Source organism: Cupressus sempervirens, chromosome 2, assembly GCF_028749045.1.
Source record: "Cupressus sempervirens isolate cs-2001-9-10 chromosome 2, ASM2874904v1, whole genome shotgun sequence".
NCBI classification, from domain to species: Eukaryota; Viridiplantae; Streptophyta; class Pinopsida; order Cupressales; family Cupressaceae; genus Cupressus; species Cupressus sempervirens.
In genome coordinates, this window is record NC_143119.1 from 462,458,866 (window position 1) to 462,483,737 (window position 24,872).

The 24,872-nt window shown below is 38.3% G+C and overlaps 1 protein-coding gene across 2 annotated transcripts in view; it reads right to left on the reverse strand.

The window, feature by feature from the left end:
- LOC149573047 (U-box domain-containing protein 44-like) overlaps positions 1–24,872 on the reverse strand; it is a 161,131-nt gene that overhangs the window by 109,264 nt on the left and 26,995 nt on the right. For both annotated transcript variants that reach the window (XM_089814219.1, XM_089814218.1), the window contains exon 3: positions 1,003–1,309. In XM_089814219.1, the coding sequence (XP_089670345.1) occupies positions 1,003–1,309 (307 nt within the window). The remainder of the gene's footprint in view (positions 1–1,002; positions 1,310–24,872) is intronic.

Consider the following 24,872-nt stretch of genomic DNA (forward strand, 5'->3'; position numbering starts at 1 on the left):
ATTGTTGTGTTTGATTTAGGGTTGTAGTAACAGCATTAAGTAATTGTATCAAAATTAGATTGTAAATACATGAATGTACAAACAAACACACACACCTGTATGCACATACAGGCACACACACCCAAATCTAATAGAACAAAATAAATATAATATTCTAAAAATATTAAACCTAAACATATAAAAACAAGTACTCTTAACATTATGTTCTATACATTTGGAATCTTACATGTATAAATAATTGAATATTGGTATCCTTATAATCACCCTATTCATATTAGAATGTCTTTGAAATTTGCCACATCCATATCTGATACTGTATTTATATCTGTCTCCAAGCAACTATAATGTAGAGATCATATATGATGGGGAGAGCATAAATAAAGAGCACAAACTTTACGAGATGTCTCACAAACTGCTTCATACAAGTTCAGAGACGTGACAAAATCAAACTAAATTAAAGCTTCTAATCCAGAAAATTTTAAAATCTCAGCTGTGGATTAGATGAGAAGCATAAAGCACAGATAAAGATCCTACTAACAAACAAGAAATGTGTAGCTTGATGGGTCAATCAGAATAGCATGGTGGGGCAATCAAACTGATTAAGAAGTTGTTTATGGTTCACAATGTTTTCATTTTCCGTCAGTGAAGGGATGACAAACAGAATTAAATTTGAAGAAAAGCAGACTATATTTGCTTCACTCTGAAAATTATTACATGAATGCCTCTTAAACTAATGGAATGATTCAACAAAATCTAGAAAAGTTAGTAATTAACAAGGTAATTGAGTAGGTCTAACAAAATTTATTATTGTTTTGTTGTAGTAATTTAACGAGTTAAAAATATGATAGAAGCATGTCCTCGTACTTTTTACTATGATAGAAGCTTGTCCTCGTACTTTTTACTATTTGCAGTTGAAATATTGAACCATGTAAAAAAACCTTGACAGGCTTGTTCAGAACAAGAAAACAAGGAACCAAGTAATGACTGAATTTGAACACGTACCTTCACAAAGATGAATCAGAAATGGTTGAAACCTTCCTGCAGCAGCTAACTGCTGAACATTTTCCTCCATCTCTTCCATTCTTCTTAGTGTTTCTTCAGCCAGATTAGATAAAGTTGGATTCTCTGCATTTCCAGCCATCCCACTAAGAAGCAGCACTGAACCCTTCTCTGAAGCTATTCTAGTGCAGAACTCCCTCTCACGACAAAATTCAAGCAGTAACTTCACTGCATATTCTTTTTCCTTCTCCAAGTTTCCATTTAGAGACTTTATGGCAAGTTTGCTAACACCAACTTCAACCATTATTCTCTGCTAATCCATAATTAGTACATGATAAGTATATGTAGAATACCTTAAATCACCAAGGCCACAACTGTAGTAAACAGAGGTTAGATTGCACTTATCAATATGTTAATCTGCCTAAGCCCCTTAAGCCATTGATCATTTTTCTCCATTGAAAAAGCAGTAAAAACACAAATAAAGGCTTATGGATTCGGAAAGAGCTAACTTCTCATTAACAAAGCAACAAAAAGCACAAATAAAGGCTTATGGATTCAGAAAGAGCCAACTTCTAGATGTATAATTCATTGCAGGAGAAGAGATGCCATGATTCATAAATAAGTAATTAATGTGAAGCCATACAGATAAAGATTGAAACTAACCAGAAAAATCATGCATCTAAGCATTCTCTAATATGCAGTCATCTGTGGAGGGGTTCGTCAATTCTTGCAAAAAAAACCAATAACATAGAAATGGATTCCAAAGCAATCCCCACTCAGTTCCCATTCATGAGTCCCTGGTAGAGGAATTTTACCATCATAATTTGGCAATAGTATGTCACATGGAGCCAGTGTTATTGGATATGGACTCACCGCCAGCATATGGACTCAACACCTACGCTCAACATAGACTTGGCAAAGACTCAGCAAATTGAAAAAAAACATGTAATATAGATATTTTTAATTTCAAAACTTGTTTTATACCTATTTTATACAAAACATTTCATTTCACTCTTGCTGTTTAGTGTTTCCAGCAAAGAATCGTTGGTTCAAGAATGCTGCAGGGACAAGAAAGGGTGATTGAGAGTTGAGATTGGACAACTCTCCTGCAAACATTACAAGCACCTAGATTGCCTGAGGGTTTTCCTCTTAGAGCTGAAGAAGAACAATTGCTCATATCCAAACTCAGATTTGGAATAGGAAAATGTGAAGAATGAATAGTCTTTCTCAATTCTTCTCTTCAAAACCTTTTCCAAATATAATAGAATATAGCCTTTTAATTTCCCTCTTAAAGTGGCTTTTTTACTCAATTCTGCTTTCAGGCTCAAAAATAGCCACTTTAATGTTTTCATATAACAACATATTTTTTTAATAAGTTGTCTTCTGAATTTTCACTGTATCACAACTTGAATATTTAATTAATTTCTACAGAACCACCAAGGTTATGGAAAATATTAAATAGCCCAAAATATGAATTTTGACCACAGCACCAATACCTTAAGTGCATAAGATATCCATCTATATGAAAATTGGTTCTCTCCCAAGATGACAGACTTATCCAAAAACTGTGCAGTACTCCCAAAATGTCAAATTTGTACACAGAAAGCACCATTGTTCTCGTCTAGACTCCATGGACTCTTTGCCACTATCAAAATACCTTCACAATTAAGCTGGTGTTTTTCAAGAATGTTGGGGGTTTCCAAAGATATTGGAATAGACCAGAAAAGGGACATTACAGCCTCTCATATGTATGACTTGAGGAAGCGATATATCAAAGAGGACATGAATTGACTCTCAAGTACTCTCAATCAAAAGCTGGGTGAAATTAGTCTAAAACAAATGTAACCTCAAATAAACTAAGGTGGCATCTCATCATCATCAATCAAGGATTAACAAAGCAATGGTGGCACTTGAGTGTCTCAAGTCAAGGAGTACACACATTATTAGCTACCTAGATCACAAAAATTTAATATTTCAAATATCCTAAGTAAACTTAATTAAGGAGGGACAATAATATAGTTAGAGTCAAAGTAAAGATCATTTCTAATTGTTGAAATGTGTTCTTCCGAATTTCTAAACTATGTAACTGTTGCTCCTAGCATAAATTTGTCACAGCATTGTTTTGATTAAGTAAAAACAAGTTTTAAAGGACCCAAAACCTTTTACAAAGTAGCTAACAACAAGAGAAAAGAAGCCCAAAAGTATTGTTCATCAGCACCAAAAAAACAGAACTACCTAAGACCAAACATCTTAATACAAACAGTAGCAAAAGACAGCAAAAAGACAGCTACAGAGTCTTCAGGACATCCGCAGCCTGATCTGCAAGGATATTCATGTTAACCACCGAGGCCTTCATATCATCCATTTCTTTGGCATCCATGACCTCAATCTTCTTAGAATCAGCCCTGGTATGACTATTGGGTCCCTGATCCTCTTTCAAGTCCTTTAATCCCTGGATTCTCCCTTGTTCCATTTTTTCCTACAGAGTGTTAATTTTGTCTGCCACAACCTTCAAGGTGGAGCAACTCTGATCAGCAAGTTTATTAACTGCCTTCTCAGTGTTGACCACTCTGTTATCCATGCCATTCATCCTTTTCTACAAATCCTTCATCTTCTATTCTATAGCTCTATTATTTGTCACAGCATTGTTACTTGCCTGCATCACCATAATTCAGCATTGACTGTAATGTCCTTGTCATAAAATAAATGTATTTAATTAAACCTTGTTAATGGGCCGATTGACTTAATATATCTCGGACCCATTTCTTATTTTGTTTCCGTAGTTTGTATCGCCATCGGCTATCTTTGTACACCCTCGGAAAGTTTCCCAATGGATATTTAAGCACGGTTGTAGGTAGTCTTTAGGTATGCTTTTGGATTATTTTCTATGTACTGTGAATTCCTGTTGGAGTTCTCTATTATTTGCCATTTCGGAAGTGAAAGACCTTCCCTATTTGGCTTGTCTCGGTTTCGGTGGGAATCAACCTTCACCCTATTCTGTCTATGTATTTCTTGATTTGATTCTAGCAAATATCGATATATTTTGTGGAACGACTTTCCTAGTATCTCTTGTTTGCATATCTGGATTTATAATCAAATATTGTTCATCTCCGAAATCGTACATAGCCCATCGACAATAACTTCCCGACAAGCCACAACTTGCAAGATGTACCCTGTCACAACAAGGCTATTGTACGGACCGATCCCGTACGGCCTCGGCTGAAGTTATTGTATGGCCTTAACATTGTACGGCCTTCCTGGCCTTGTCTACTGTACGGCCTCCCACTATCTGTACAGTCAGACCCCAACATACCATATGGCCAATAAGGTAACCTATGGCCTTTCCATCCTACACATTGACATCATACAACACACAACCAGAGGCACTAGAAAGACTACCCAAGGCACGGAAGAGAACTACCTGAGGCACTAGAAAGACTACCCGAAGCACGGAGGGAGAACTACTTGAAGCATTTTCTACTAAGAGCACACAACAAGGCTACCTAAGTAATTGCCTACAGATCAAGATCACCGACAGGCCGAGTTCACCTTAGGAACATTTCAGTGGTATCAGAGCTTTTGATCCTACCTACCTATGGAAGTGAATGCAAGTTTATACTCGAAGGAGAAGGCAAAATAACCCTATCGATAGAATGGCAAATCATCAGGATCCTACGACAGAACTCATGAATCTTTTAAGAGAGCTGAACAAAAATAAAATGCAAATCAACGAAACCCAAAGGCTTATATAGGAAACTCTACAAAAATTGGCCAAGGGAAAGCCAACAGGAGAACAAAATGGGCATAGCGAAGATTCTATTTCGGGAACGACAAACTTTCAACCCTCTCGCTCTCGACCCTTGATACCCATCTTCCTTCCAAGGACAGAAGTACCATGCAAAGGAAGAGAGCCCACTTTTGAGGAAATACAAGAAAAACTTCGGGTAGATTGGCGGACCGCGAATATGGAAGGTGACATATCTTACAGAGACTATGTTGATCTAAGAATGAGATATTATGGTGGAGGAAATAGCGGTTATTTTAATGATGATCTCAAGAGAAAGATCGGAAAGGTAAACTTACTACCATTTGATGGATCTAGAATCATTACCACACAGTCATGGGTCCTAAAGGCAGATACCAATTTCCAACTCAATCCAATGACTGAAGAGGAAGCAATCAAGTTTGCAGCACTTCATCTGGAAGGAGTGGCATCATGGATTGGTCACTCTCGGTCACAACCAAGTGACCTGTTATGTCGAGTTCACTGAGAAACTCATTAACCATTTCGATGGGAAGGATCTTGAGCTAAACTTCAAAGATCTAGCTCAGCTAAAGCAAACAGGCACAGTAGACAACTACATCATTGATTTCCAAAGGTTGTCAGTACTAGTCACAAACATCTCTGAAAGACGCCGAATTGTGTTATTCATGGATGGGCTAAGAGAGCCTTTAAGAGGTTGGATTAAAGGGTTCAACCCATGTACACTCAACAAAGCTATTAAGAAGATGCATGACATGGCTGCATCTTCCTCCAAAACTCACGCAGCTACACCAACACCATCCCCACAAGAATACAAGGACAAGGGGGCAACTCAGAAGAAACCTCAAATTGATGAAGATTCTTGGCAAGAACTCTGAAAGAAAAAACTCTATTTCACATGCAAAGAACCATGGGGACCTGATCATCACTACCTTGGGAAGGGAAAGGTTCATTACATTGAAGTAATGCCTAATGACGACAAAGGACAAATACCTGAAACAACTGATGAAGAAATTACCCAGCAAGGGAGAATAAATGCCCTGATACGAAAAGGGGGTTCTATTGCTACCCTCGCTACATTGACTTGAAGTGGTATCTTCAAGGTTTGCGGCACACTTCACGGAAAATGAGTCCCAATCATGATTGATAGTAGCGCCACACTCAATTTCATCAATTCATTTTTGGTCACTAGTAAAGCCTATGCACAGTTGAGCATGGAGTATTTGAGGTTAAGGTTGCAGGAGAAACCTTGTTACCTTGCACTCATGTGATCTCATGCCTACAAATTTCCATGGGAAACTATACCATGGCAGATGATTTCTTTGTCATAAATTTGGTTGATATTGATATCATTTTGGGCATTCAGTGGTTGGAAACTCTTGACCAGTACACTCAAAGTTTCAAAAGGATGGACTTTTCATTCGAGACGGATGGCAAGAAGGTGTTGCTAAGAGGAATGTCAAATAAAGGATCGAGGGAAGTCACAATGAAGAAGATGGAGGCAATCTTTAAATAGGATTTGGTCCCAAACGCTGCATGTAAAAACAAGTTAGTTAACACCTCGCCATATTCCTTGGATAATTGGCGGGCCCATCTATTGGTCGAGCATTCCAAGAACACTTTTGCATGTGAGTTGATGGATGGCTATGTACGCAATGAAAGATACAAAGTTATTGATGACATCATTTACTTCGGCGGGAAGATCTACTTAGTGCCTGAATCGGAATTGAAAGAGCTGATTACGTAAGGTTTCCTAGAACCGGATGTGCATTTGCTTGGGGACAAGCAAATTATGGGACGAGAGGACTGTAATGTCCCCATCATAAAATAAATGTATTTAATTAAACCTTGTTAATGGGCCGATTGATTTAATATATCTCGGACCCATTTTTATTTTGTTTCCATAGTTTGTGTCGTTGTCAGCTATCTTTGTACACCCTCAAAAAGTTTCCCGATGAGTATTTAAGCACAGCTTGTAGGTAGTCTTTAGGTATGCTTTTGGATTATTTTCTATGTACTACAAATTCCTGATGGAGGTCTTTGTTATCAGCCATTTTGGAAGTGAAAGACCTCGCCTTTTTGGCTTGTTTCGATTTCAGTGAGAATCAACCCTCACCCTATTCCGTCAGTGTATTTCTTGATTTGATTCTAGAAAATGTCGATATATTTTGTGAAGCGACTTTGTTGGTATCTCTTGTTTGCATATTTGGATTTCTTATCAAATAATTTTCATCTTCGGAATCGTACGTAGCCCATCGACAGTAACTTCCTGACAAGCCACGACTTGCAAGCTATACCCTGTCACAAGTCTACTATATGGACTGATCTCCTACAGCCTCGGCCGAAGCTGTCATACGGCCTTAGCTGAAGCTGTCATATGGCCTTGACACTATACGGCCTTCCTAGCCTTGTCTACCATACGGCCTCCCACTGTCTGTACGGTTAAAGCCCAACATACCATATGGCCTTTCCATCCTGCACATTGACACCGTACGACACACAACCTAAGGCACTGGAAAGACTACCCGAGGCACGGAGGAGAACTACCTAAGGCACTGGAAAGACTACCCAAGCCACGGAGGAGAACTACCTAAGGCACTGGAAAAACTACCCAAGCCACGGAGGAGAACTACTTGAGGCACTAGAAAGACTACCCAAGCCACGGAGGAGAACTACCTAAGGCACTAGAAAGACTACCCGGGGCATGGAGAACTACCTGAGGCACTGGAAAGACTACCTAAGGCGTGGAGGAGAACTACCTGAGGCACTAGAAAGACTACCCGAAGTACGGAGGGAGAACTACCTGAAGCATTTGCTACTGGGAGCACATGACAAGGCTACCTAAGTAATTGCCTACGGATCAAGATCACCTACAGGTTGAGTTCACATTAGGAAGATTACATTGACTTTACATTTCAACAATGATTTCAAATAAATATAATCTTTTTAAGATTGAAATTATCAAATTTTTGAGTTGAATTTTGATTGGTTTGAAGGTCCATTAATTCAACCTTAATTATACCATGTCGAAACACATCATGATGTTCATTATCTTTTCTACTCATGGCTATAAATTAGAGTTAGCCTCATAGAGAAGAAGTAGCATTTCCAAACTCGACGTGTTCTTTTCCACCAATTGGCCAAGAGGCGCCAGGGTGGGTGGGAGCATGAGTGAGTAGGCATGCCATCGACACCAGATTCATGTTATGTTATCTCCTCGTGCGGTTAGTGGATCTGGTCCATTCCAAGTTAAAGAAGGTAGAGGTCGAAGAGAATATAGAAATAGATGAAAATTTGTTATTCGCAACCTGTTTTTTGTAAAAGTTTAAAACACACACACATCCCATTACAAATGGGGACATGTTGTGTGGTTTTTGAACCATTGTCTCACTGCAAATGGGGACCCTCCTCTTTTTGTTTTAGCAAGTAGGACTAGTTGTCTTAGGTGGTTTTAGTTGGCAACATTTTCAAGTCTCTAAGTTTGAGGGTGAGTTTAAGCAATTTTGGCTCCCTGGGAATTAATGTTTGTCTAGGGTTTGTGTGAGAGTTTTTGATGTTCTTTCATGGTGTTTACCTAGCCTAAGTCCAAGTGGAAGGGTAGAATCGTAATCTAAGTGATAGAGTTTACATGCTTGGGAGATGGGAGAAGGATCGTGATCAAAGTGAATTTGGTGGAAATCCTTAAAGTTTAGGATTTCAACTAGTGGAAATCCTCTGAGCTTAGGATTTATCTCGGGTTTGTGTGAGAGTTTTTTATGTTCTTTCATGGTGTTTATTTAGCTTAATTCCAAGTGGGAGGGTAGAGTAGCAGTCCAAATGATAGAGTTTACATGCTTGGGAGATGTGAGAAGGATTGTGATCAAAGTGAATTTGATGGAAATCCTTAAAGTTTAGGATTTCAACTGGTGGAAATCCTCCAAGCTTAGGATTTGTCTAGGGTTTGTGTGAGAGTTTTTGATGTTCTTTCAAGGTGTTTACTTAGCCTAAGTCCAAGTGGAAGGGTAGAGTTGTAGTCCAAGTGATAGAGTTTACATGCTTGGGAGATGGGAGAAGGATCGTGATCAAAGTGAATTTGGTGGAAATCCTTAAAGTTTAGGATTTCAACTGGTGGAAATCCTCCAAGCTTAGGATTTGTCTAGGGTTTGTGTGAGATTTTTTTACATTCTTTCATGGTGTTTACTTAGCCTAAGTCCAAGTAGGAGGGTAGAATTGTAGTCCAAGTGATAGAGTTTACATGCTTGGGAGATGGGAGAAGGATCGTGATCAAGAGAATTTGGTGGAAATCCTTAAATTCTAGGATTTCCACCAAGGGAATCCTCCAACATCAAGAATTCCACCAGTCTATTTTTTTTATTCCAAACAAAGGTTGAAGATGAGGCATGCCATTTAGGGAGAGATTTAATAATGAGAGAAAAATTTGAAATCACTGTGGAAGAAGGCAAAATCATGTTTGGTGGAAATCCTCCAAGATAAAGGATATCCACTAGTGGAAATCCTCTAAGCTAAGGATTTCCAACACATTAATCCTCCCAACTTGGAATTTCCCCCTTTCCCTATAGCCTTATTTTCCTCATGTAAAATGAAAGACAAATCAAAATGAGCAAATTGAAGAGTTGTGAGAAATGAATTTTAGCACTAAGTGGGATGAGTTTTGTTTATTATTGATGTGATTTTATTTTCAGATTTTTTTTCACAAGCTTAATGCTTTTCTCCTTTGTTTTGCAAGGTGAATTCAAGAAAGAGAAGCTAGAGAGAAAGGTGATGATAAAGGCCTCAAAACTTCAATTGGATACTACAAGAAGATGGCTCGAGCCCGAGGACTCAAGTGAGAAGGATAGGTTCATGTTCAAGCTATCAACCCGCAAATTTAGATTGAAATCAAGAGAAAATTTAGGAAAGCACAGAGGATCCAACTACATAAGGTCATATTCAAGGAGAATTGAGAAAGAACAAGTTCACAAGTTCACAAACATTCAAGGGATTCAAGTCAATTCCATGAGGAAATTTCAAAAGATAGAGAAATCTCAAACATTGAGAGATACTTGTGTAATTTTAGCAAACACCTTCTACAAGACAAGACTCCAACCACAAGAAAACGATGATGAGACGGCAATTATTTGCCTCCTATAATTAGAAAATTTCAGTTTCAAGCACAGTCAATCACAACATGCAAAGTGTCTTGTTTGCTCATTTGTTGGAAAAATCATTGTAATTTTCTTATTGGCCCATGAATTGGTGCTTCATGTGAGTGATTGTAAATCTACCAACCCTAGTTAGGGTTTGCGGGAAGAAATCTTCGACCTTGATCTTGAATCGATATTGGCCCTTTGTTGTAATGGTACTACTATAAAAGTTCAAGGCCTTATCATTTGAAATTAATTAGTTTAGGAGGTGAGATTAGAGAGCTAGAGTAGAGTAGGATACCTAAGGGACTTGATCAAATTGTTGCTATGATGCTCTCAAAGTAATGGATAGCTCATTGTTGGTTCTTCATGGTGAATTACTTGTTATTGCTTTGGAGTGTTGCATGGTTTCCTCAATCTTTCACTTGGAGTAGATTTATTTTCATGTTGAAATAGTTTAGCTGAATGGAAGTTGTTGTGGATATTTACATATTTGATTCGAACAATCCAGGCCACTAGCCCCTTGTTGATGGTAAGGGTGCCTTGTGTAGTAAGCTCGTGATTGAACTCACTTAACTTAAATCGATAATTCAACCTTTAGTTTGCATTCATTTTATGGGATTGGAGAGGAGATATTAATTTGAAAATCATTGGAGTGTTCCTTAGAAGCTTGCAATAGGTGGGCGGAGCCGCTAGTGAGATTACATCTAGTTGAGTCCAAGTCAGCCGTGATTCCTTACATTTGTAGTTAGAAGTAGAAGTGGAAGTAAAAGTAGAAGTTTTAAGTTTTAAGTCGGAGTTGAAGAAATCAAAGTACATTTTCTTTCAACATTGTGAACCAAAATCTGTAGAAGTGTGAGTTGATATCCATTGAATGAATAGCGTAAGCCCTTTTCAATAACCAGCATATCACATCATGAAACTAAGTATTTAATTATGCATGTTGTAGTGGAACAAAACTCACATCAACAGGAGCTCCCACATTTTTTGTTTTGGCAGTCAGTAATTGCTAGTCTTAGTCTTAGTTTGGAAACATTTCATCATCTTAGGAGTCAATAAGGTGTGAAGTTTACATGAGATTAAGTTGCAAGATTGTTTTTTATGCAAACCAAGGCCTTGTGGTGGATAGGAAATTTCAAAGGTTGAGTTTTGGTCTACACTTCGGTAAAATTTGATATCAGATTGAGTATCAAAGTTTGGGCAGAAATGTAAATGGGATCAAGTATCGAGAATAATTTAAGAAAATGTAATGTCCCTTTTTCTAGGACATTAAAAAACTAACGGGCCAACCCAAATATATATTAAAATTGAGTTATGGGGTGTTAGAAAAGAATTATTAGAAGGTCAATTTAATATTATTAAGAGGATTAATAAGAGATGAATTGGCAACAAGACAAGGAGACAAGGAAGGGAAGCTGAAGAGTCACTGCTTGGGCATTAAAAGTTAAAGACTTCATTCATTTCAGGAATGCATGGATATTGGTTTTGCATTTGCAGATTTCTTCTCTTGAAGAATTTGAAGCTCAGCTTCAAGCAGCTTGAAGAAGGAAACCCTCTAGCTATAAGACAATGGATGAGAACCCATTGTCCATGTGAGACATCAAATCAGGTGTCTCATGTTCTCCAATCAAGCTGTTGCTGGTATTTTTAAAATGTTCTACTGAAATTTAGGATGGAATAGTAATTTTCTGAGAGTATTGTTTGCTGGTTATAATTCTGAAAGTTGCATGAAATTATGTGTTTGCATTCAGAGAATTGTTTGTGAAAAATTTGGAGAGAATATCCACCCAGGATATTACAGTGGTATCAGAGTAGTGTATCCTGCTAGCTTGTGAAATCCTATAAAAGTAAAAAAAAGGTAGAGATTGATTCTCTAGTAAGATATTGTAGATTCTGATATATTTATCCTTGATATTGATATGGAGCACGACATGGGAATTGCAGAGGATAAATTGGTAAATTCAAGATTTAAGTCAAGGCTGAACAGATTTGAAACAGAAAAAGAAAATATTATTTTGCTTTCAACATGCTTAGAGATGCTTGGAAATTTCAATCAAAAAAACATGCAATGGATCCATCCTATGGTGATGTTCTCACTTTATGGTACTTTCATGTAACAATTACTCAAACTCCCAGGATTGTCATGTCAGAAGAAGTTGCATCAGTCAAAGGAAAAGAGAAAAAGAAGTATCATTACTCCATTCCTCCTTCACAGGTTACCTCATACTATAAAGAGATAAAAGACATTGATATTTCTCACATGGATATAGAAGATTTTCTAAAAAGAGTGGATGTCACAGTGTCAGAAGACATGTTTTACATAAAGAAGAGTAGCATAAACAGGTCTCCACTTTCTCCTTGGCTGCTCTAAAACCAGAGTTTGTGTCTGCATGTGCCAGAAATTTTGATCCATCCCAAAAATTAAAGATCAAGACGAAATATAATCATAAGTCTAGATCTTGAGATAATTAATAGGATTTTCCGAGCTACACCTATTCCACTAGTCACTAATATCGCAAAGCAAAAAGCTTTGGAAAGGTGGAATGAAGCCAATGTATATTGCATTAATTACATTAATGACAACTGGTTGATTGACAAAAGGCCCAACCTCGTGTAATGGCCAAAGGGTTTGTGTCATATAGAATTCAAGGAAGAGATCAATGATCCCGTCACTCTGCTCAGCCGCATCAAAGGACTTAAAGGATCCAACACTTTTGAGCCTTGGATGTACAAATACATCTATCTAATTATTGGATCCAAACAAAAGAAGATATTTTGGGGAGAGATAATTACTGATATCCTCTGGGAGCAGATATCTCAAGTCTCTACCACTGGAACATTCTATATGAATTCCTATTTGGTGTATATTGTTGCTGCCCTTGGAACTCTTTCAACACTTTCCACCAAGAGAGATAGGGACATTGGTGCCCATTTGGGAGTGCTACGATCGGTTGCCTTTGAGAGTCAGTGGTATGCATTATAGGAGCATACAGGATGTTTTTTATGGGCATCATATGTGCTTGTTTGACAAGGAGCTTTCAAGGAAGCGTGTATCCGATGAGGCAAGGAAGCGTGTATCCAATGAGGCATGGAATAAAGTGAATGAGTATGGTTGTTTGTTCCTACAGCTCCCCAATTTCACATATCTACAAGTTGGATATTTCAGGGGTGAACCATATACACTAGCACAGGATCCCATTGACAAGACCATATTGATGGAGTTGACGTGATAGCTTATGGCAGTGAAAGCATACCAATTCACATTACATAGACCAAGGGTGGGGATTTCCTCATGAAATCCATTAAAGATTGGTGGATACTCTTTGGACAGAGTATTCATGGCAAAGGGCATGGACTTTGAACTTCAAAGGATCTCTTTGGAAAAGGTCATGGCTTGAAGTTATTTTGATAGGAGAGGTCTCAATGACAAGTTGACGACACAATTCATGCATATACACCACCTCAAGGATCTGTGGATTGATTTGCATGTTGAGGTAGACATCCAGAGATTAGACTATTGCAGGCTAACTACTAAGCAAATTATTAACTTCAACCTTGTAAGAGATCCCAGATGGGGTTGTGGATGATGATAACATCCTTGATCCGGATTACACAAAGCATCATATGGAAAGCTTTCTCATTCTTCCACCAACATGGTCATCCAAGGAAATCACCTCTATCAAAGATTAGTTTCAATCAATCCTTGCCAATACCAATATTTGATTAAAAAAAGAGGCCTTAAATGTATCCAAATCAAGCCAAGCAAAGACTTTAATCCTCCTAGTTCGACTGGTTTAAGGTCGTAGATTAAAGGCAAGAGTAAAGATGGTGCATCAACCTCAACATCAGAGCCTCTAGTTCCATCCATTCCAAAACTCACTATCAAGGGAAGTAAGGCTATAGGAAGGGTTCTATAGGTAAAGATTGTAGAACCTCAAAAGACACAATAATTTCAGAAATGACAAGATGCCACAAAAGCCTAAGAAATTTTTCAATACATCTACTCCACATGTGGACATGTCAGTTGCAACTACACTTTCTAACTCTCTACCTATGTTAGATGAGTCGATTGATTCACCATTGGATACAACTATAGACAACACGCACCACTTGAGGATTCAATTATGATAAGACCAGCTTTACCCATCTCCTCAACTGCTCCTGCAATCATGTCAAAGATCAGTACTAAAGCTTCAAGAGTGTGTTTAACTCATACTCCATGTTTGTCCCCTCTATGTCAATATCATCAATGGCATTGTTATATACTACATTAGTGCAATTTGAGCAGTTTATGGCTGAGGTCACTCGTAGAAGCCCCTCTCCAATGGTCATTTGAACAGAAACTCCTCTCACTGTAACCACAAATGCACAGGTAGGCTCGGGAAACCACATTGCTCACTCATCTGTAGTAGGTTTATCTTCCTTCTCTTTACAACCATGGCTAAGTGCAATAACACAAAAGAGAAAGAAGAAAGAATTCCCACCTGAAGACTTCGACTTCAAACAAGTTGCTTGACCCAAGGCCCTAAAGAGCAAAAAAAGGAAAAATCAGTTTCAAGGGTTGTGATTGGGAATGATGAAGTCAAGTATGTTGAGGTAGTTGAGCCTCTAGTTGACAAACCTACAAAGGAGATGTAATCCACATATTACAAGTTCACTAGAATTGAACTTGGAAAACAAACAAGTTTGAGTTGTCAACAAGATACATAGGATAGGCTCAGCATGCTCACACAAAAGAATGATAAGTTGTGGGACAAGAAGAACAAGTAGAAGGAGGAGATGCATGACTTTTGGATACCATAGAAAAGATGAAGAACTTGTCTTTGTCAATTGAACATGTTGTATGAATGGAACATTAGGCAAAGGCCCTGGATGATGGAGCAACCGCATAGAATCACAAGATGTGTAGGGGATTCGAGGTGCGTGCCAAGTGTTGAAGCACCTTAGAAAGAGAGAAGTTGCATTAAATGAGCTTTTCTTGTCATTCAATCATCAATTCAATATGTTAGATGAAGATCTCGAAGTCTGGAGAAGCGTGACTCAGGTTGACCTCGATGTCTTGTGTGAATGTGAATTCATCTCTTTTATAAAGATGTACTATGATTATTTACATTTGATGGTTATCAAGGAACAATTTTGCAAGGACTTGTAATTGAGATCAAGGCGGCAATGAAACGGGGCAATAACCAAGAGAATTGGTCAGCAAATGTTTACAAGAGCTATCATGCAAGATCACTGGTTGAAAATGGTGAGTTGGTGTAAAAACCTCGTCTAGTTACTGCTCTTTAATACATAACACTGGATTGCAGTCAGATGTGCCTAGCTGTGCCACCAAAATGTCTTCCCTTTACTGCCAATTCCAGCCGCAAGTCATGAATACCCTTGCCATCCACAAATGTGCAGATTGTTGGGCATGTGTAAGGCGTTGCTACTTGACATGACTACTTCTACACCTCAACACAGCTGTCACTATCTATTATATGCTCCAGCAGGTGTGACGTGGCCTCCCATAATTGTTCTAATGCAAAACAGAAGGAGAAATATGCAATGATAATGTCGTATAATCACTTCCTTAACTACGACTGCCAGTATGCAAACTTCCAGAACAAATTCGACTACCAATATAACCCTCCAACAAAGTCACACAACCTCCACAATTCAGCAGTTAAACATTCAGATATCTCCAAGCCACAATAGACACAATAGGAGAATTGGATAATTGTTTATCTCAGCATAATTATCACAGAAGATCTCATAAGTACTTCAAACCCTCAACCAAATGATATGAGCACAAAAATATAATATTCAAAATTATTCTCCTTAGCTACAACAATACAGTAGGAGAATGTTGGCCAATTGTATACTTCAGCACAATTGTCAAGAACTTCTCAGATGAGACCCTTATACTTTAGCAAGGGCTCACAAGTCAGAAATCAGAAAAACGCCACAAAGGCACAAAAAGCAAACAAATATTCAAGCATGTTTTTTCCAATGCAATGAGCTCTCATTTATAATCTTTCGTTGGCCAAAGTTTCCTAAGTAACTCCACCTCAGAAATTGTGGAACTTTCCCAAAAGAACTCAACACTAGAAACTTTCCAACACGCTTTTTAGAAATGTCTCTTAATGTCATTATTATAATAATATAAACATTATTATAATATTGCAACTCAATTATTAATACATAAATAAGAGCTTTACTTTATTACCTACACGTGACGACCAACTACTGAAGCCACCCACTGCACTGCCAATAATAGACTTACTAAAAATAGTAAGTTCACAACTGAGCCCCCCAAAACACCCTATCAGCTCACGAGGGTCGCTATGATGAGCTAACCCCATCAACTACGTAGACCTGCCAAAAACGGGGACATTACAGTTGGTTAATGAGGAAGACATTCTAACATAGTTCATAGAAGCTATCTATCTACAGCTTGAGGCAGATGACTTCAATTTCAGCATGATAGTTACACTGGTGAGCTGGAAGTCTTCATTGAGCACTTTGCAAAGTAAGATGATAGAATGTAACAATATTATTTCAGAAGGTGTAATCACACTTCAAAAACTAATCATTGCACAGTATATCAGTGAACTAGATGTCACAATTGTACGAGAGTCTTTGCAAAAGTTTGGGAAAGTTGATACTTTGTGAAGACACTTTCAAGTGTCCTAGACACTTCTTTTCCATGCCTTCTAGAAATAGGTGTAGATTTTATGACAGATTACATGTAGAAGCATAATAATTTGAAAATACAAGAAAACATATGCATGTATAGTCTCTTCGTGCAATCAGGTTATGAGTGCACTAGGCTTGCAACATTGAATAAGTCATAGTTAGCTGTTGAACAAGTCAAAGTGGTCGAGGGTTTTCCCTTTCACTCCACTTTTCTCTCTCCTCTTTTCCAATTTAAAGGAGAGAGTTCATTGTATATTATCATCTTTTGGTTTTAGGCAAGAAGGCTATGCTTGGAAATCTGGTATTTTAAGAACTTTGAGTTTCATAGTACAAATTTCAAAAACGAATAAAGAAGCAAGATTTTCCAAACTTTGCATTACAAATCTTGAGATTGAGTAATGTTTTCTAATGTTGCATTAAATTAACATTCTCAAGCTCATTTACTAGCTTCTTTCATGTGAATCATTTGAACATTCAATTTAATTTCATGAAGACTTTGTAGATTGTGATAGTTAAATATTAGCTGCAATTACTGAGAGTTAAAGACTTTGAATTTCAACTTTGAGTATTCTATTTCAATTTACAAATAATTAGTAAGAGACTTTGTGCCTTGCTTCCTGGTTATTTCTCAAATCGGATTAATTAGAAGACTTTGGGCCCTTGTTCTTAATCTACCAAATATACTTATAATTGTTGCCTTAAGAGTTGTTCTTAAGTCAACCACCAAACTACCAATATAACCGTAATAATGGATACTTTTTAATTAGTTTAAAGTTGTTGCTTTTCATATATCATTCTTGAGAAAGATGAATTGATAAAGAGAACCACCCATTTTCTAAATTCATTTAGTCTCTATTGAAGTCACTTGTGGTAAGGAGGGAGCCTCCCCTATTGCTGAGAGGAGAGATTTATCTCACTATACCATAGCCTAAAGTCACAATTTTGTAAGGTGTAGTCTTAGTGACAAACAAAAATTCTAGCCAACAGGATCAAAGGTCATCATTGCAACTGAGGCTGGTCCAAGTGCCCTACCCAATATAAAAAATGATAGATAAATGAGTTACGATAAATAGCAAGTGTGTCAGACTAAACCAAATGAAGAGCAATCGTGAATAATTTTGTGCCCCAGAAGGTAAACAGCCTCCTATTCTGCCAAACGGTAACTCTTTAACCATCTGACTTAGCCTACATGAGCCAATGATAGGCTAATCCAAACAAACTCCAATACTCGCGAAAACAGAGACATTACAATTAATTTGAACTTGAGAAAGAAAATTTTACTTCCAAATCTATTGTTTGAATGTTAGTGAATACTCGTGATATGAAAATCCTTAGAACACCTTACAAGATTGCACCATTCTTGTGGAGTTTTGAGTTTAATGAAACAAGGATAGATTTTAGATTCCACTTTTGCAGTCTTCTCTCCAGAATTCATAAGATTAAATCATACAATTATTTTAGGGCTAAATTATCTTCTCAAACCCTCCTCTTTTGCACTTTGTTTTAGAAATCTTCATTGAACCTAGAAAAAAATTTTAAATTAGAGAAAGGAAATTCAAAAGTTAAATAATGAAATCTTGAGTAACTACGTAAGTCCCCTTGGAGGTTTTTAGTAAATCATCCTACCACAAGAGTATCTTGAAGAGAAAAAACCACAAACTGTGATGTCCCTGATTTAGCAGGTTCCTGTAGTTTGGATTTGTCAGCTCATCAGCGCGACCCCCAAGAGTTGACATTTGGTTTTGAGGGTCTTTGATATGGATTTGCTATTTTTGGACTTACTATTTTTAGTAAGTCAGTTTTGGCCACCTTCTATTTTGGTCAAGGCAATTCTGACATTGTTGGTCACTTATCATTTTGCTATTGGGCTTTGGGCAAATTGATTTGGTGAAGTCATATTTATTGCAATTTTATTGAGGCTTAATGATTATTTAATGCATTGGTGATTAATTATGGTACTTTATATTATAAAGTAATTGGACTTCATATTATAAAGCAAAGTTGAAGTGAGAAGTGTCAAGGTGAAGCCAGGTTGCACAAAATCTTATAAATATGACTTCATTTTGAGGAGAAAATGATCTTGAATTTTATATATTTTCTTGCTCTTTACATTGCCTAAGGGTTTGAAGAAGTTCTAAGTTTTTCCATCAATAATTTTGCTGAGCTAAACAGTTATCTCAATCTCCAACTGTATCAACTATGGCTCTAGAGATTAATCATTCTGAAGGAAATTGTTAGTGTTGAGTTTGCAAATTGGCAATCAATTTGCACATCGATTGCAAGATTTTAATTCTGTGGCGGCTCCTCTGAAGGTTGCGTCTGAGATTTCTTGGAGTCACGTTTGGAGTGTTGCTGCTATTCACCTAAGGTGGTAGATGGATTATGTAATATTGTGGCCAATAGAACCAAACAATGCCCAGAAATTACAATGCCCATGTGAGACTACAAACATGTCCTCATTGGATGTTATCCTTGGTTGTTGATTCATTTCTGGTGTAATACGCAAGGTAATCAGTCACATTCTTTGTTCCTCAGTTTGGCATCAACATTTCTTCATTGTATACTGCGTGAGGGATCATCTAATTGCATAGCGTGGCCTCTTCCTTTCAGCCGGCAAGAGCAAGATTGTGGTCTACAAATTTGATTAGGTTCCACCACTATTTTAAGTTGGAAATTCAGTTATGATAATTTTGTTATTTCCACCGCTATCTTATTAATGGTACTTTATATTATAAAGTAATTGGACTTCATATTATAAAGCAAAGTTGAAGTGAGAAGTGTCAAGGTGAAGCCAGGTTGCACAAAATCTTATAAATATGACTTCATTTTGAGGAGAAAAAGATCTTGAATTTTATATATTTTCTTGCTCTTTACATTGCCTGAGGGTTTGAAGAAGTTTAAGTTTTTCCATCGATAATTTTGTTGAGCTAAACAGTTATCTCAATCTCCAACTGTATCAACTGTGGCTCTAGAGATTAATCATTCTGAAGGAAATCGTTAGTGTTGAGTTTGCAAATTGGCAATCAATTTGCACATCGATTGCAAGATTTTAATTCTGTGGCGGCTCCTCTGAAGGTTGTGTCTGAGATTTCTTGGAGCCACGTTTGGAGTGTTGCTGCTATTCACCTAAGGTGGTAGATGGATTATGTAATATTGTGGCTAGTAGAACCAAACAATGCCTAGAAATTACAATGCCCATGTGAGACTGCAAACATGTCCTCATTGGACGTTATCCTTGGTTGTTGATTCATTTCTGGTGTAATACGCAAGGTAATCAGTCACATTCTTTGTTCCTCAGTTTGGCATCAACATTTCTTCATTGTATACTGTGTGAGGGATCATCTAATTGCATAGCGTGGCCTCTTCCTTTCAGGCAAGAGCAAGATTGTGTTCTGCAAATTTGATTATGTTCCACCACTATTTTAAGTTGGAAATTCAGTTATGATAATTTTGTTATTTCCTTTTAATTACATGTGACGTAAAAAGGTTAGTTGATGAGAAGAATTGTTTTGTACTTGCCATATCTATTAAATATCAAATAAAATCGAGAACCTTGTTCCCTGTTTTTTGGTAATTCTATTGGAGCTGACTTTGGGTCAGTTCAGTGGTATCAGAGCGGTTTCCTGCCAGCCTGCGAGAATTGGGCTCAGATTACTTCATAAGTATATCTTTAGTTGTTTGGCATCTTGAGAACATGGATGGTGATTGAAGATTTATGCCAAGCATGCACTACACCCAACGGGATCAAAATGTACCTCCTGGAGAGGGAGAGTTGAAGATTTAGTTTGCCTCGATAGGTAGTCCAAGTGGTTCTAGTACCATTGGGCAATGAGCTACAGATGCTCAGGTTGATAGAGACGCCTTGCAAGCATTTAGATATATTGCAGCTGGGCAGTAGCAGATGACAGGTGTTCTCCAACAATTATCTGACACTTTGCAGCAGTTAGATTTGCCTCAGGATCAAGGTAGAGAGAGGGCTCGTGATATGTATATAGGTTCCCATCGGTCATGTGTGGATGTTGGACCTAGAGCCGATGACAAGCATCAGATCGAGAATCATATCAGGATAGATGATAGGGTGGATAGGATGGGGAATATTGGTGCACAAGACAAGCCACAAAACCCACTGTCTTGAGACCAGAGTTAGATGCAATCAACACCACTTCTGACACCACCCCATTTGTTGATGATGTACTGACTCATTTTCATGAGTGGGATGCTCTTCCTCAAGCATTAAAGGATAACTTGAGTTTTGACAGATATATGACACAGAAGTGTGAGCATTCCAGGGGTAGGTCTACTACTAACAGACAACGGCATAGGTATACTAAGCTCCAACAAGCAATTGGTAAGATGACATTGGTTCATTTTGATGGGAGCGGTAGAGTGGCTGCTAGAGCTTGAGTCCACAAGCTCGACACTTATCTCGCTTTGCGTCCTATGAGTGAGAAGGACGCCATCAGGTTTGTTGTGCTACACCTTGATGGAGTTGCGCATGACTAGTGGTATCATACCTAGAGTTTGTTGAAAGGTTGATAGAACGTTTTGATAAGAAGGATCGTAAGGTTTATTTTAGAGAGATGGCTCAGTTATGAAAAACAACTGGTTTGGAGGCATTCATCAGTGAGTTCCAAAGATTGTCAGTGAGGGTGTATGACATATCTGAGTAGAGGAGGGTTATCCTTTTCATTGAGGGTCTAGCTGAGCCACTCAGAAGGTGGGTCAAGTCATTAGATCCCCCTTCATTGCAAGAGGCAATGAAAAAAGCCCGTAATTTAGAGGCCTCTACACCTAGATACAAGTTTGTCTCAAAGCCCACTACATCCTCCTATGATAGGACACCTCCTAGGAGAGAGGAGAAGATTGAGGGTAAGCGTCCTGCTACAGCATCTTTGGATCGGGAAACAATTAATGATTTGAGGAGGAAGTTGCGTTTCTATTACAGGGATCCTTATGATGTCGACCATGACTGTCCTATGAAGCCTGAGGGTAAAAATAGGATGATGGAGTGGTTTTATGATGATGATGGCAATGCTGAATTTCAAGAGTGGTTTGGGGATTGTGATCAAGATCAGCATAGGAGTGATGATGTTGATGATGAGGTGGATGACACCAACCTCAAGGTAGCTTACTTATCCAGTATGAGGAAGGAGGGAGCTTTCAGGATGCGTGGGCTTATAGATGGACAGGGTATTGTTGCTTTGTTTGATCTAGTATGAGGATATTATTGATTGAGCAGTGGAGTGCAGGATTATGCCTACTCAAAGGAATATTGAGGAAGCAGAATATCATCCGAATATCCAGTAGTTGAGAATTAAACACTCTTTAAGGTGTTTAATGATTTGCCCCCTAGTAGGCCACCGGATCATGGGATTGAGCATATTATTGAGTTGGAGGAGGGCACTAAGCCTATTATGATTACTCCTTATCGCCATTCGAAGAGGCTCAAAGATGAGATTGAGAAGACCATACAGGAGCTACTTGATCAAGGGCATATTAGGCCAAGTAAGTCCCTATTCGCTTCTTCAGTTGTTTCGGTGAAGAAGGATGGTACCCTCCGAATGTGCATTGATTACCGGATGCTGAATAAGATGACCATAAAAACCTGTTTCCCATTCCACGGATTGATGAGCTCGTTGATGAATTGCATGGGGCAAAGTATTTTTGAAGATTGATCTGAGGTCCGGCTATCATCAAATCCGGGTTAGAGAGTAAGACATAGAGAAGACAACATTCAAGGTGTCACCGTGGACATTTTGAGTTTTTGGTCATGCCTTTTGGTCTTACCAATGCTCCTGCCACTTTCCAATCTACTATAAACAAGGTGTTCCACAGTCAACTCCGCAAGTTTGTGCTAGTCTTCTTTGACGACATTCTAATTTATAGCAAGACTTGGGATCATCATGTTGTTTATTTGGATACAGTTTTGGGTATATTGGATCAGGCTTCCTTGTATGTCAAAGAGTCCAAGTGTGCTCTTGGTATGACAAAGTTACTTTATCTGGGACATATTATCAATGCTGATGGAGTTCGCATGGACCCAAATAAGATCCGTGCTATTGTGGAGTGGCCTACACCAGAGACCCTGACACAGTTAAGAGGGTTTATTGGTCTTTGTGCCTTTTACCATAGGTTTGTGGCTAGTTTCTCATGACATGTCACTCCCCTTACAGATCTGACACGTAAGGGTGCTTTTCAATGGTTGGTTCAGGTGCGGGAATGTTCTAAGAAGTTTAAAACTATCATGACTTCATGTCCAATTTTGACTTTACCTGATTTTTCTAGGCCCTTTGATTTGCACTGTGACGCTTCCGGAGAGGGCATTGGTGCAGTTTTATCCCAAGATCGACATCCTACAGTGTTTGAGAGTGGGAAATTGCGAGATCCTGAGAGATCTTTCAATGTTTATGATAAAGAGATGTTGGCTATCATGCACGCTTTGGCCAAGTTCAAGCAATATTTAGTGGGCAGCAAGTTTGGCATTAAGACTAATCATAATAGCCTGAGACATTTCCTAGGGCAAAGGGATTTAAATGAGAGCCAGCAGAAGTGAGTCAGTAAGCTACAGTCTTAAGATTTTGATATCTCTTATATCAAGGGAACTCAAAATGTTGTTGCACATGCCCTTTCTAGGAGACCTCATCTTTGTATAGTTTTTGATATTGCTAAGGACTGGAGACACTTAATTCTTGCTGAATATGCTAACGATCAGTGAGCCTCAGGTATTGTAGATGGCAATATTCAGGATGATAGATATTTACTTTTAGGAGAGTTGATTATCTACAAAGGGAGGATATATTTGATTCCAGAGTCAGATGTGCGTAAGATTATCCTACGAGCGTTCCATGATTCTCCTATGGCTGGTCACCCCGATTTTTTCAAAACTTATAGACAAGTTTAGAGATATTTACATGGAAGGGGTTGAAGGTTGATGTTCATCACTATGTTCGAGAGTGTTTGGTTTGTCAGCAGAACAAACATGAACACACATATCCTACGGTTTATTACAGCCACTTCCTATTCCTGAAAAGAAAGTGGGAGGGAATTTCCATGGACTTCATTGTGGGCTTGCCCAAAGCTTAGGGACGGGATTGTATATATGTGGTGGTAGATAGGCTTACGAAGTATGCACATTTCTTCCCTATTGCCACTACCTATTCAACTGTGCAGTTGGCTGAATTATTTTTTAAAGAGATCTTCAGGTTGCATGATTTACCTAAAACCATCGTGAGTGACCGTGACAACGAATTCATGAGTCATTTTTGGCAGCAGATTTTAGATTGTGTGGTACTAAGTTGACCCCTAGCATTAGCTACCATCCACAGACGGACGGACAGACAAAAATAGTGAACAAATGGGTTGAAGGTTATCTGCGGAATTATGTCTCTTCTTAGCAGAAGGCGTGGGTAAAGTGGATTCACTTATGTGAGTATCACTCCAATTCTACTCATCACATGACTACATAGATGTCACCTTTCAGAACTTTGTATGGGTACGATCCACCTAGTTTTATGGATTTATTATGCGGTGATAGTAGGGTGCCAAGAGCAGGAAATATGTTGTAGAGTAGCTAGGATGTAGTTAAATCATTGAGAGATAACATACAAAAAGCTCAAAATCAGCAAAAGCAGTATGCTGATCAGCGAAGAACAGGCCGGAAATTTCAGGTGGGTGACATGGTTTAGTTGATGTTGCAGTCATACCAATAGTCTTCAATTAAAAAGAGTGGTGTTGAGAAACTTAAGCCACGTTTTTATGGACCCTTTCGAATTGTGCGGTGGGTTGGTGAGGTGGCATATGAGTTGCAGTTGCCTGATGAAAGCAAAGTTCATAATGTGTTTCATGTTTCACACCTCAAGGGGGCTTTGGGTCATCATGTGATACCTTCTCCTGTATTGCCTCCATTGGATGATGAAGGAAGATTGGAGTTGATTCTAGAAGCAATTCTTGATGCTAGAGAAAGGTAGTTGCAATGGAGGACCATTCATGAGTTTATGGTTAAGTGGTAGAATCTTCTAGATGAGGACGCCACTCGGGAGCTTGAGGATATTCTACAGCATTTCATATTGCGATTGCTTGAGAACAAGCAATCTTGGGGAGGGAGGACTGTAATGTCCCTGATTTAGCAAGTTCCTAGAGTTTGGATTTATCAGCTCATCAGCGCGACCCCCGTGAGTTGACGTTTGGTTTTGGGGGTCTTTGATATGGATTTGCTATTTTTGGACTTACTATTTTTAGTAAGTCACTTTTGGCCAATTTCTATTTTAGTCAAGGCAGTTCTAACATTGTTGGTCACTTATCATTTTGCT